General features: G+C 41.3%; 1 protein-coding gene across 1 annotated transcript; it reads left to right on the top strand.

Moving 5' to 3' along the window:
* The first annotated feature begins 9,185 nt into the window (after nucleotides 1-9,185).
* Nucleotides 9,186-13,737, top strand: ppan (peter pan homolog). The gene is made up of 12 exons (XM_064986256.1): nucleotides 9,186-9,346; nucleotides 9,613-9,783; nucleotides 9,990-10,091; nucleotides 10,590-10,640; nucleotides 10,826-10,996; nucleotides 11,194-11,270; nucleotides 11,492-11,599; nucleotides 11,841-11,964; nucleotides 12,283-12,361; nucleotides 12,551-12,680; nucleotides 12,763-12,923; nucleotides 13,043-13,737. The coding sequence occupies exons 1-12, from the start codon at nucleotides 9,332-9,334 to the stop codon at nucleotides 13,342-13,344; spliced, it is 1,491 nt and encodes a 496-aa protein (XP_064842328.1). The 5' UTR covers nucleotides 9,186-9,331; the 3' UTR covers nucleotides 13,345-13,737.
* Nucleotides 13,738-13,759: the final 22 nt, after the last annotated feature.

Here is a 13,759-nt window from a genome sequence, read left to right as displayed (position 1 = left end):
TACACAAGATCTTTTCAGCAGCAAGACCTCCCCCTCACTTCATCCCTGTCACAGGCCCTCTAAACAAAGAGAGACATAATTACAAACTACCCTAATGACACCCCCCCTCTCTCTCTCTCTCTCTCCTCCCATCCTCCCAGCTCAGCTGCCTCTGGCCCTCAGTGCAGGAGGCAGGAGCCCTCTCTCTGTCTCTGCCCGTTGCCTCCCTTCAGGCTGCTGTTCTCTCACAGCGGCCTACTCCCAGGCACTTCCATCTGTTTACTGTCGTTCAGCTTGAAAAGGTAGCCTATGAGTAATCAATATAATTTATTGAACCATGCCAGACATAAAAACAATACATTGAGGGTTATAATATGGATAAGATGCAGATGAAGGTGAATATCCACTGTATGACGAGGAATAATTCTGTCAGTCATCCTGGATAGTCTCTTTCAACTGCTGTGTGCTAGTAGATACGTACAGATGGCATTTCATCTGAAAAGGATCCATGTGAAGTTCACAGGAACATGTCAAATGTGGTGTCAAATGAAAGTTAAGAGTCTATGGTTTTACAAATTAAGGCATATATACATTTTCCAACCATTTTCATCCTAAAAAATGTGGAATAAGCAATGGTTTTCATTTCTGGTCAAACAGATGGAAAATGAGTCTTAGAAATCATCTATAAGAAAAAGTATTAAAATGTTTTAGAAATACATCAAAACAACAATAATGTAAAGACCTCTGCCAACGAATATCAACACTTATATTTTGTCGTTTAGATTACATTCCTTCTGCCTTGTAATTCCGTTAGCAAAAACCTCTCATTTCTCTCACTCATGAGGAGGGAGGATAATGAAAGGTCACAGAAGTAACAAGTAAAGGTAGACCTACCAATTAGTTACAGTGTTTTTACTGAGATCAAGTTTGTTTATGAATTATTAAGTGATTAAAACTATACCAGGCGGTGTCAGAGGAAGGCCCAAGAAATTGTCAAAATCTTCAGCCACCCAAGCCGCAGACTGATCTCTCTGCTACCGCACGGCAAACGGTACCCGTGCAAGTCAGGAACCACCAGGAGCCTGAACAGCTTCCACCACAACCCATAAGGCTTCTAAACAAGACTGCTAAATAGCTAGTCAAATGGCTACCCGGACTACCTGCATTAACCCTTGTTGCACCAACTCTCTTGCACTGACTCTATGCACACACACTAGACTCTACCCACACACTCACATATATTTACACTGACTCTATGCACACACACTAGACTCTACCCACACACTCACATATATTTACACTGACTCTATGCACACACACTAGACTCTACCCACACACTCACATATATTTACACTGACTCTATGCACACACACTAGACTCTACCCACACACTCACATATATTTACACTGACTCTATGCACACACAGTAGAATCTACCCACACACTCACATATATTTACACTGACTAATAAAGAAGTAAGTAAAGAAAATAAATAAAACAACAGTAAAAAGACATTTGAAAATAAGAGTAGCAAGGCTATATACACCGGTTAGTCAGGTCGATGTAGGTATGGTTAAAGTGACTATGCATATATGATGAACAGAGTAGCAGCAGCGTAAAAAGAGGGGTTGATTGGGGCACACAATGCAAATAGTCCGGGTAACCATTTGGTTACCTGTTCAGGAGTCTTATGGCTTGGGGGTAAAAACGGTTGAGAAGCCTTTTTGTCCTAGACTTGGCACTCTGGTACCGCTTGCCATGCAGTAGTAGAGAGAACAGTCTATGTCTGGGGTGGCCTTCCTCTGGCACCGCCTGGTATAGAGGTCCTGGATGGCAGGCAGCTTTGCCCCAGTGATGTACTGGGCCGTACGCACTACCCTCTGAAGTACCTTGCGGTCGGAGGCCGAGCAATTATCGTACCAGGCAGTGATGCAACCGGTCAGGATGCTCTCGGTGTTGCAGCTGTAGAATCTTTCGAGGACCTCAGGACCCATATCTTTTTAGTTTCCTGAGTGGGAATAGGCTTTTACTCATTATTTGTAGTCTTTATTCACAGTGTATTTATTCCTTGTGTCACTATTTCTATTTTCATCTTTAACTCTGCATTGTTGGAAAAGGACCCGTAAGTAAACATTTCACAGTTAGTCTACACCTGTTGTTTCCGAAGCATGTGACAAATAAAATCTGATTTAATTCTGTTCTGAAGTTGGTCATGTAATTACTGAAAAATCTGTAACGGAATTACTGCAATTCAATTGGCTACAACGGGTAATCATAGTTGTCACAAACCACAGTTGGGACCAACCAAATATGGTCTTCTTTGGGCCAGAGCTCATTACAGTAATAGCCCGTGTGTAGAATACCCAAATCTGGAAAATAAGGAAAAGTAGTATTTCTACCTTTATGGTGATATATCCTCTATTCATTTACAGTGGGGCAAAAAAGTATTTAGTCAGCCACCAATTGTGCAAGTTCTCCCACTTAAAAATATGAGAGAGGCCTGCAATTTTCATCATAGGTACACTTCAACTATGACAGACAAAATGAGAAAAAAAATCCAGAAAATCACATTGTAGGATTTTTAATGAATTTATTTGCAAATTATGGTGGAAAATAAGTATTTGGTCAATAACAAAAGTTTATCTCAATACTTTGTTATATACCCTTTGTTGGCAATGACAGAGGTCAAACGTTTTCTGTAAGTCTTCACAAGGTTTTCACACACTGTTGCTGGTATTTTGGCCCATTCCTCCATGCAGATCTCCTCTAGAGCCGTGATGTTTTGGGGCTGTTGCTGGGCAACACGGACTTTCAACTCCCTCCAAAGATTTTCTATGGGATTGAGATCTGGAGACTGGCTAAGCCACACCAGGACCTTGAAATGCTTCTTACGAAGCCACTCCTTCGTTGCCCGGACGGTGTGTTTGGGATCATTGTCATGCTGAAAGACTCAGCCACGTTTCATCTTCAATGCCCTTGCTGATGGTAGGCTTTGTTACTTTGGTCCCAGCTCTCTGCAGGTCATTCACTAGGTCCCCCCGTGTGGTTCTGGGATTTTTGCTCACCGTTCTTGTGATCATTTTGACCCCACGGGGTGAGATCTTGCGTGGAGCCCCAGATTGAGGGAGATTATCAGTGGTCTTGTATGTCTTCCATTTCCCAATAATTGCTCCCACAGTTGATTTCTTCAAACCAAGCTGCTCTATCTATTGCAGATTCAGTCTTCCCAGCCTGGTGCAGGTCTACAATTTTGTTTCTGGTGTCCTTTGACAGCTCATTGGTCTTGGCCATAGTGGAGTTTGGAGTGTGACTGTTTGAGGTTGTGGACAGGTGTCTTTTGTACTGATAACAAGTTCAAACAGGTGTCATTAATACAGGTAACGAGTGAAGGACAGAGGAGCCTCTTAAAGAAGAAGTTACAGGTCTGTGAGAGCCAGAAATGTTGCTTGTTTGTAGGTGACCAAATACATATTTTCCACCATAACTTGCAAATTAATTAATTAAAAATCCTACAATGTGATTATCTGGATTTTTTTTCTCAGTTTGTCTGTCATAGTTGAAGTGTACCTATGATGAAAATTACAGGCCTCTCATATTTTTAAGTGGGAGAAGTTGCACAATTGGTGGCTGACTAAATACTTTTTAGCCCCACTGTATATACATCACCATGAAGATGATCATATTCATATCCATAAAGAGAGTGGTGGGATGAGCAGTAGGCCTACTAGACAGCATCTTAACTGTAAATGTTGCTTTCTTTATCCGACCTTTAGCATCAGTAGTCAATCCAATATTCTCATCAACTTCTTTCCCATTGTTGCCGGCGTCATCAGATTCAAACTCGACATCTTCATCCATCATCCTCGATCTTGGATAGGCATACCTATTAGTATCTACATCACTTTCACTATCGGACTCACTATTGGATGCCATCGCCGAAGCCACACTCTACCTCCTGCCCCAGGAAACATACATGACTTGGTAAAGACTACTTAAATGAGGATGTGCTGTTTGTTTTTCCTGACATCCCATTCTTTCTGCAGACACCTTTGAATCTTCATTCAGAGCAGATATTTGTTCAAAGAAATTGTTCAAAGTTGTCAGAGTTGTATGGGTTGTTAAACTTGTAATCAATGTTTTCTGTTTGGCATACATTTTCTAGTGAAAAATCTGAGTCAGCTCCTTCCTGCACGTCTCCAACTCAATCATCAAGTTTGCAGACTACACAACAGTAGTAGGCCTGATTACCTGCCTGCCTGTCACACCCTGACCATAGTTTGCTTTGTATGTTTCTGTGTTTTGTTTGGTCAGGGTGTGATCTGAGTGGGCATTTTATGTTGTGTGTCTAGTTTGTCTGTTTCTGTGTTTGGCCTGATATGGTTCTCAATCAGAGGCAGGTGTTAGTCATTGTCTCTGATTGGGAACCATATTTAGGTAGCCTGTTTGGTGTTGGGTTTTGTGGGTGATTGTTCCTGTCTCTGTGTTTGCACCAGATAGGGCTGTTTTGGTTTTTCACATTTCTTGTTTTGTTAGTCTATTCATGTATAGTTTCTTTATTAAAGAACCATGAATAATAACCATGCTGCGTTTTGGTCCGCCTCTCCTTCGACTCAAGAAAACCGTTACACTGCCATCCAGGACCTCTATACCAGGTGGTGCCAGAGGACGGCCACCCCAGTTTTCGGAAACTTGGTCGCATAAGAAAACTGAGGGAGATTTTACCATCATTCTGTTACCAACTTTGCATCTGCACAGTTCTCCCAGTAAATGTGTTTTTTTGAGAAATGTTCTGTGTAAATTGTTCAAAGTTGTCAGAGTTGTATGGTTTGTTAAACTTGTAATCAATGTTTCCTGTTTGGCATACATTTTCTAGTGAAAAATCTGAGTCAGCTCCTTCCTGCACGTCTCCAACTCAATCATCAAGTTTGCAGACTACACAACAGTGGTAGGCCTGATTACCAACAACGACGAGACAGCCTACATGGAGGAGGTGAGAATGACCTCTCCCACAATGTCAACAAAATGAAGGAGCTGATTGTGGACTTCAGGGGACAGCAGAGGGAGCAAGCCCCCATCCACATCGATGGGAACTCAGTGGAGAAGGTGAAAAGCTTTAAGTTCCTCAGCATACACATCCCGGACAAACTCAAATGATCCACCCACACAGACAGTGTGGCGAAGAAGGTGCAACAGCACATCTTCAACCTCAGGAGGCTGAATACATGTGTCTTGGCCCCTAAGACCCTCACAAACTTTTACAGATGAACCATTGAGAGCATCCTGTCGGGCTATATCACCGCCTGCTATGGCAACCACTACTAAAGTACACCAATAATAAGAAGAGACTTGCTTTGGCCAAGAAACACGAACAATGGACATTAGACCGGTGGAAATCTGTCCTTTGGTCTGATGAGTCCAAATTGGAAACGTTTGGTTTCAACCGCCGTGTCTTTGTGAGACGCAGAGAAGGTGAACGAATGGTCTCCACATGTTAGACTTGTTGAGTATCTGGTGCATCAGCATTCGTGGGTTCGATTACAGGCTCAAAATGGCCAGAAACAAAGAACTTTCTTCTGAAACTCGTCAGTCTATTATTGTTCTGAGAAATGAAGGCTATTCCATGCGAGAAATTGCCAAGAAACTGAAGATCTCGTACAACGCTGTGTACTACTTCCTTCACAGAACAGCACAAACTGGCTCTAACCAGAATAGAAAGAGGAGTGCGAGGCCCCAGTGCACAACTGAGCAAGAGGACAAGTACATTAGAGTGTCTACTTTGAGAAACAGACGCCTCACAAGTCCTCAACTGGCAACTTCATTAAATAGTACCCGCAAAACACCAGTCTCAACGTCAACAGTGAAGAGGCGACTCCGGGATGCTGGCCTTCTAGGCAGAGTTCCTCTGTCCAGTGTCTGTGTTCTTTTGCCGTTCTTAATCTTTTATTTTTATTGGCCAGTCTGAGATATGGCTTTTTCTTTGCAACTATGCCTAGAAGGCCAGTATCCTGGAGTTGCCTCTTCACTGTTGACGTTGAGACCGGTGTTTTGCGGGTACTATTTAATGAAGCTAACACAACGTACCATTGGAACACAGGAGTGATGGTTACTGATAATGGGCCTCTGTACACCTATGTAGATATTCCATTAAAATATCTTCCATTTCCAGCTACAGTAGTCATTTACAACATTAACAATGTCTACACTGTATTTCTGATAAATTTGATGTTATTGTAATGGACAAAAAATGTGCTTTTCTTTAAAAAAACAAGGACATTTTTAAGTGACCCCAAACTTTGAATGGTAGTGTATAGTGTATGCGACCAATAAAATTTGATTTGAGTCACCACTAGAATAGATATTTTTATGTTATTGAGTGGGCCTATATCTTTGTTTAAAATAATTAATCAAATTATGAATCTAACAATAGAAATCCTTATTATTTTGTAAGAAATGTAAAGGTCTTTTTACATGTTGCAATAAAGTTGACCAAAGTAGAAGCTCATCTTTTGTTTGTAGGTATTTTCACTTGGTAATGAGTAATACGTAATATCGAAATTGCTCATAGGTAACTATAAAGTTACACATTAAAAAGCTCAATCCTGTGTAACAAATAGCAACAACCTTGTACTTATGCAGATATTACAGATATAGTTATACTCTGTGGTGTATTAGTGTGTTTATTGTCCCACTTGGGTAACGATTAGATTGTCAGAATGGGTAACGTACTTTGTAGGTACACCATAATTAAAAGTAAGTACACCTTAAGATACACTTAATTTTAACTGGCTAAATCCAGTGTAACGCATAGTAATTACATTGTACTTATACAGATATTACATGTACTCTGTGGAGTACTAGTGTGTTCATTTTTTTCACTTGGATGGTGCTTCCAGAAGCTTTAAAGTTAGGGCCAGGTTGTCAGGATGGGTAACGTACTATATAAGTACACATTCATTTATTATTAAGTAAGTACCCCTCAAGATCAGTGGTGGAAAAAGAAGCCAATTGTTATACTTAAGTAAAAGTGAAAGTCAGCCAGTAATATACTACTTGTGTAAAAGTCTAGAAGTATTTGGTATTAAATATACTTAAGTATCAAAAGTAAAAGTGTAAATCATTTCAAATTCCTTATATTAAGCAAACCACACGGCACCATTTTCTTGTTTTTTTTTAATGTACGGATAGCCAGGGACACACTCCAACACTCAGACATCTTTACAAATGAAGCATTTGTGTTTAGTAAGTCCGCCTGATCAGAGGCAGTAGGGATAGCCAGGGATGTTCTCTTTACAAGTGTGTGAATTGGACTATTTTCCTGTCCTACTAAGCATTCAAAATGTAATGAGTACTTTTGGGTGTCAGGGAAAATGTATGAAGTAAAAAGTACATTATTTTCTTTAAGAATGTAGTAAAGTAAAAGTTATAAAAATATAAATAGTAAAGTAAAGTACAGATACCACCAGTATGAAAGTATTTTTACTTAAGTACTTTACACCCCTGCTAAAGATACACTTAATTTCAACTAGCTAAATCCTGTCTAACACCTAGTAATTGCATTGTGTTATTCTGTGGTGTACTTGTGGGTTTATCGTCTTACTTGAATGGCAAGGAGATTCAGGTTTTCATAATGGGTAGCGTAAACATGAATTATACATTATTTTTGTATTATAATCTGGGATGACACCCGTATGGTAGACCCCAGTCAGTGAGGTAGATTTATATATAGCTGTCACACCCTGATCTGTTTCACCTGTCTTGTGCTTGTTTCCAACCCCCACCAGGTGTCTCCCATTTGTCCCCATTATCTTCTGTGTATTTATACCTGTGTTTTCTGTTTGTCTGTTGCCAGTTCGTCTTGTCCCATCAAGTCCTACCAGCATATTCCCGTGCTCTAGTTTTTTCTAGTCTTCCCAGTTCTGGCCGTCCTGATCCTGCCTGCCGTCCTGATCCTGCCTGCCGTCCTGATCCTGCCTGCCGTCCTGATCCTGCCTGCCGTCCTGATCCTGCCTGCCGTCCTGATCCTGCCTGCCGTCCTGATCCTGCCTGACTCTGATTTGGATTATGACTCTTTGCCTGCCCCTTGTACTGTAATAAACTCTGGTACTGTAATAAACTCTGGTACTGTAATAAACTCTGATACTCGTACTATCTGCCTCCTGTGTCTGCATCTGGGTCTTAGCCTGAGCCATGATACATAACATGTTTTTATAAACTCAACCAAGTTAACCCAGATGGTACACTTTGGGAGCAAGTGCAAGCAACAACATTGAGTGGAGCAGCTTCTATCTCAATGCCATCAGACTGTTAAATAGCCATCACTAGGTTGCTTCCGCCCGGTTATGTAACCTTGTACCTTAGAGGCTGCTGCCCTATATACTGTACATTGACTTGAAATCACTGGTCACTTTAATAATGGAACACTTGTAGTCACTTTAATTATGTTTACATATTTTTGCTTTACTCATCTCATATGTATATACTGTATTGTATTCTACTATATTTTAGTCAATGCCACTCCGACATTTCTCATCCTAATATTTATATATTCCTTAATTCCATTCTTTTACTTTTAGGTTTGTGTGTATTGTTAGATATTACATCACTGTTGGAGCTAGAAACACAAGCATTTCACTACATCCGCAATAACATCTGCTAAACATGAGCATGTGACCAATCAAATTTGATTTGGAGATTTTAAAGGGTGCAGATTGAAGGGTTGGTAATTAGAGCCTATTGAGCCTCCAACCGTTGTAATCTCGGAAACCCAGTGTATCTGTCCACAAGAGATTACAATCTTGTGACAGTTATTACTGAATCAGATGCAGCTGAGAAGAAACTAAACACTAAATTGGTGAATTTAAACACTAAATTGGTAAATTTAGTGGAAACTTGCCCCTCTGTAACAAACATGGTACAAGCATTTGTTGTTACACCTCTGTAATTACAGACTGCAATTACCACCAGTTACATGTTATTACAATGTAACTGAGTTATTACAATTAACTACGACATCTGTTACATGTAATTACACTGTAATAAGGACCCCTTAAAATGACGTTTTACCTTTTAGATTTCATATTGCAAATGTTCTTTAAATTCCTCTAGCAACACCAGGTTGGTTGCCAAATACACATGCTGGAAGGTGAGAACAAAAATTTGGTTGGGCATTTGAATAAGACGAACGTTTTTCAATGTGACACCGCGCCGGCGCAGTGAGATCCACGTGGTTGAAAAGCAGTATCTGATTGAAATGGAGGACACGGAGAGGCATAGCGGAATATGCTCGATTTTTACATAGCTAGGTTCATCAACGACGTTTTATAATAGTATTTTGTCAAACTTAAACTGCCAGTATGGGGAAGTCAAAGGTAAGCGGTTAAGTAGTTGTTGGCTAACGTTAGCTATAGTATCTAGTTATTGACACTATTCAGATTATTGTAATTATATTGGAGGTCGTCTCATCGGCATGTGGACGTGTAGCTAGGTGGATAAAATGATGTTTTTATGAGAATATCTGAACAATGATTAAAATATTTGTAACTGATTACATCCACAACGGCTACAGTATCGGCGTTAACTCGTAACGTAGAAAAGTATATTGGCCAGCAAAACTAACGTGTTAATTCAATTTCAGACCAAAAACCAGAAGAAGTCACGTTTGAGTGCGAACCATGTGGCAGAAGAGGTGTTCGGTGCGGTCCCTCACTCCTTTGTGTTTCACCGTGGCCAAGTCGGCAAGAATGTCGGTCAGCTAGTTGAGGACATGCGGCGGGTCATGGAGCCCTTCACTGCAGAATCCCTTAAGGTCCGTTTGTTCATGTCATGAAACGCTGAACTAGTATTTATAACTGACTTGAATCAGAGTGAAGTTACTGCAATCCAGATGTTGTTACTTAATATATTTTGTGAATTTATGAAGCGAATCATAATTCTGTGATCTTGCACTGTTCTGAGCCTGTACATACATGTGCTCATAATGGATTTGATGGCTTGCCTGCGTGTGATTGACAGGTGAGGAAGAAGAATGTGCTGAAGGACTTTGTGGCTGTAGCAGGACCACTGGGAGTGACACACTTCATGATCTTCACCAAGACTCCCAGTAGTGTCAACATGGTAAATAAGTCTGCCAACCCCAAGGGTGTATTAATCTCTGAAACCGTTTGACTGTTTAAGAACCAAACTAGGAGGGAGGGACATACTTGAATATGTCCAGTAGAAACTCGTTTTTTTGTCTGAGGGGTACTATTTTTTTCGGGGGTAAACTATTTATTTTGCAACAGAATCGGCGTAATGAATACACTCATGTTGCTTTACTGTACTATGGGGGGCTTTAATAGTAGACACAGTCCCTATTTTTTAACAGCTGCTCTCTAAACCCTTGGCCTTTCAAAGGGAATGTCTTTATGATTTATCACTATTGATCAATGAAGTATATGCTGCGTCAGCCACCTCCTTGGTTATCCAATTGCTGATGCAGATGATTGAGTTATGAGAATATCTGAATTCATGATTAAGATGTTTTATCACTGATGCATCAATATCTACAGTTGTGCTGTTTACCAGGTCCTAATGGTAAATGAGTGAGTGTTTGAGATTTTTTTCTCTTTCCAGAGGCTTGCTCGGCTGCCTAAAGGCCCTATGCTCCATTTCCGGGTGACCAAAGTGAGTACACAAACCCAAATAACTTACTGGGAGAAATGGGCTCAAAGGATGATAGATTTTGACGTGACTGTTTGGTGATATATGTTCAAAGTAAACGCACTGATGAGCCCCAATACTAGAAACAAGCAAATATGGGGTTTTGGGCTTCAATTGCTTTTCCTGAATATGGTCTTTCTCATTTTCAGTACTCCCTTATTAAAGATGTGGTCTCGTCACTGAAGAGGCACAGAATGCATGAACAGCAGTTCACACATCATGCACTGCTGGTCCTCAATAACTTTGGCTCGGAGGGCATGCATGTCAAACTTATGGCCACCATGTTCCAAAACATGTTCCCTTCCATCAATGTGCACAAGGTATGTCAAAGGCAGCAGTACCTGGATTTTTGCTGGCTTGAGGATTTGTGAAATATGATGATAGTATAGTCTTCTGATTATCTGTGACGATCACACAAAAGTAAACGCTTTCTGATATCCCACAATCCTTTTATCCTTTATTATTATATTGATGAGAATTGGGTTAGTATGCATTTTAACAGGTTTGCTTCTTGTAGGTAGCCCTCAACGCCATAAAGAGGTGTGTTTTGGTGAACTACGATCCAGTGTCTCAAGAAATTGAATTTCGCCATTAGTACGTATACAAGATGTTTTGTGCACTCATTTTAATTCAAGGTGGCTTGGTTACTCTATAGGAAGACTGTTGGGCTCAGAGGATGACACGTTGTGAATTGACTGTTTAGTGATGTATATTCAAAGTAAACGCACTGATGCGCCCATCATGCAGGATCCTGTAGCTGACTAAATGGTTCAGACCACACTCAACCATGTCCTTCTCCCTGTCCCCCTCTGCAGCAGCCTGAAAGTAGTCCCTGTGGGCATGAGTAGAGGAGTGAAGAAACTGATGCAGGAAAAGTTCCCCAACATGAGCAAGTTTGAGGACATCAGTGAGCTGCTGATGAAGTAAGAGCCCTGGTTGTTGTAGTCCTAGCAGACTGCAGAGTATCTCCTGCTGTACTTGATCTACCTGGTCTGTCTGCATGCGTTTGGGTTCTCAGTATTGCTTTGATGAATTTGAGCTGTATCATAAAGTTATTTGGCTGATACTTCCTTGTCTATGTTGGCTGTGACGTGAGCGACCTACAAAGTAATTCTGATTTGGCCAGCTGTTATGTGTTCTCTTACCCTGCTAACTTTCTTTCAGAGGTGCTAATCTTTCAGAAAGTGAAGCAGAGCAAGATGGAGATCACAACATAACGGAGCTGCCACAGATCTACTCCGGGCGTGGTAACATGGCGTCTCAACAGAGCGCTGTGAGACTGACTGAGGTGATTACCATGGTGACTTAGTGGCTGATCTTAATGATATTACATTGTAACCAGCATTTCAATAGAATTGTCTACTCCTGTGCTGGCAGTGACTATAAATGCTAGGTTTATAGCATCAGCTTGTCTTGTCATTTTCTGTCTGTGGGATGTACATGATGAAAAGATCTCTATGATTACCTGTGATATTTCACAAAAGTAAACGCTTACTGACACATCCTGACATTTATCACCATGGTGCCTTCAGCAGTTGATCCTACTGATGTGACATTGTAAGTAGTTCTGGTAGGTTTCTACAGCATCAGTTTGTTTTTTCTTCAGATTGGCCCACGCATCACCATGCAGCTGGTGAAGATCGAGGAGGGAATGGGAGAGGGGAACATACTCTACCATGCAGTCAGTAAGTACACCTGTCAGTTTCCTTTTGATTTAGATGTCTATGTACATGATGAAAAGATAACAATGATTACCTGTGATATTTCAACAACATAAAAGTAGACGCTTACTGACACATCCACCGAGAATGGTTGTTTCTGTTGATTGGTCATGGTAAAATGTTGACACAGGCCCTCAATGTATTTTCTGATAGTCGCCAAGACTGAGGAAGAGCTTCAGGAGATCCTGGTCCGAAAAGAGGCGCAGATGAAAGAAAAGCAGGAACGGAAGAAAAAACAAGAGCAGGATGTTGCCCAAAAGAAAGTGTTACGGGAGGAGAACAAGTGAGTGTTCTAGCACATTGGAACTGCTATTCATTCCACCTGATTTGGAGTGGAACAGTGATGTTTGTTTCTGTAATGTCAGGAAAAGAAGCATGGCAGGCATCAAGAGGAAGCGCCAGGAGGAGGAAGAGCATGACCCTGAAGTGGAGGATCCTGGGAACCAGGATAACAGGCCTCCGGTTGTTGAATCTGACGACGAGGCAGAGTACTACAGACAGGCTGTAGGGGAGGAGCCAGATGAAGGTAAGTACTCTTTCAGTACTGAACCAAATCTCTATAGTTTGTGTTTGTTTGTACTATATTTTTGTGCTACGTTGACCGACCAAAAGCACATTCTATATTGTTCTCCCTTCCCCATCTAGATATGTTCCCTGCAGCCAAGAGGAGGCAAAGACCTGAAAGGCCCTCGGGAGGACCCTTCAAGAAGAGGAAACCGTTCTCTGGTGACGACAGAAAAAACAAATCTAGTTCCAAGTCACCTCATAGGTCTGGTCCAGGAGGGAAACCCAGAGACCGAATGGAGGGGGACAGGGACAGGAAAAGGGGAAAGAAATTTGGGGATGGGAGCAAATCTTTTGGAAAGATGTCACCTGGGGGGCAAGAGGTTTGCAGGAAAGAAATTTGGGGATGGGGGCAAACAGTTTGGAGGGAAGAAATTTGGTGATAGGGATAAAAGATTTGGAGGAAAGTCTGAGCGGGGAAAGAAATTTGGGGGTGATGGGGGTTCTAAGTTTAAGGGCAAACCTCGTCCGGGAGGGGTGAAGGGGGGCTTCAAACAGAGGAAGGGGAAGAGCTGAGCTTCATAACCCTTCGAAAGCCTGGACTGATGCATGCTGAGCGCTCTACCCGGGTAGAATGGCAGTATTGACTCACTATTGTGGTCTGCAGTTTCTGATCAACATGAACAGGAATGTATTCCTTCATGATAGGACTTCGTTATTGCTACAAGTCAGCTGGAGGACTGGTTGAAAATGCAATGATGTCATTTTGTACCTTGTGAACATGTTTATATAAATGTAATAAGCATTGGTAAATAAATTGCTGGATGCAAAGTACAGCTCTATTGTGTGTAGCCTTTT

Source organism: Oncorhynchus masou, chromosome 14, assembly GCF_036934945.1.
Source record: "Oncorhynchus masou masou isolate Uvic2021 chromosome 14, UVic_Omas_1.1, whole genome shotgun sequence".
Lineage (NCBI taxonomy): Eukaryota > Metazoa > Chordata > Actinopteri > Salmoniformes > Salmonidae > Oncorhynchus > Oncorhynchus masou.
The sequence above is the reverse complement of the archived record's forward strand: the minus strand, read 5'-3'. Positions and strand labels throughout refer to the sequence as shown.

Bases quoted from the DNA above. Each gene is read 5' to 3' on its own strand.
- ppan (XM_064986256.1), top strand. The intron at 10,641-10,825 runs GTGAGTACACAA...TCTCATTTTCAG, and splicing joins TCCATTTCCGGGTGACCAAA to TACTCCCTTATTAAAGATGT. The intron at 11,965-12,282 runs GTGATTACCATG...TTTTTTCTTCAG, and splicing joins GCGCTGTGAGACTGACTGAG to ATTGGCCCACGCATCACCAT.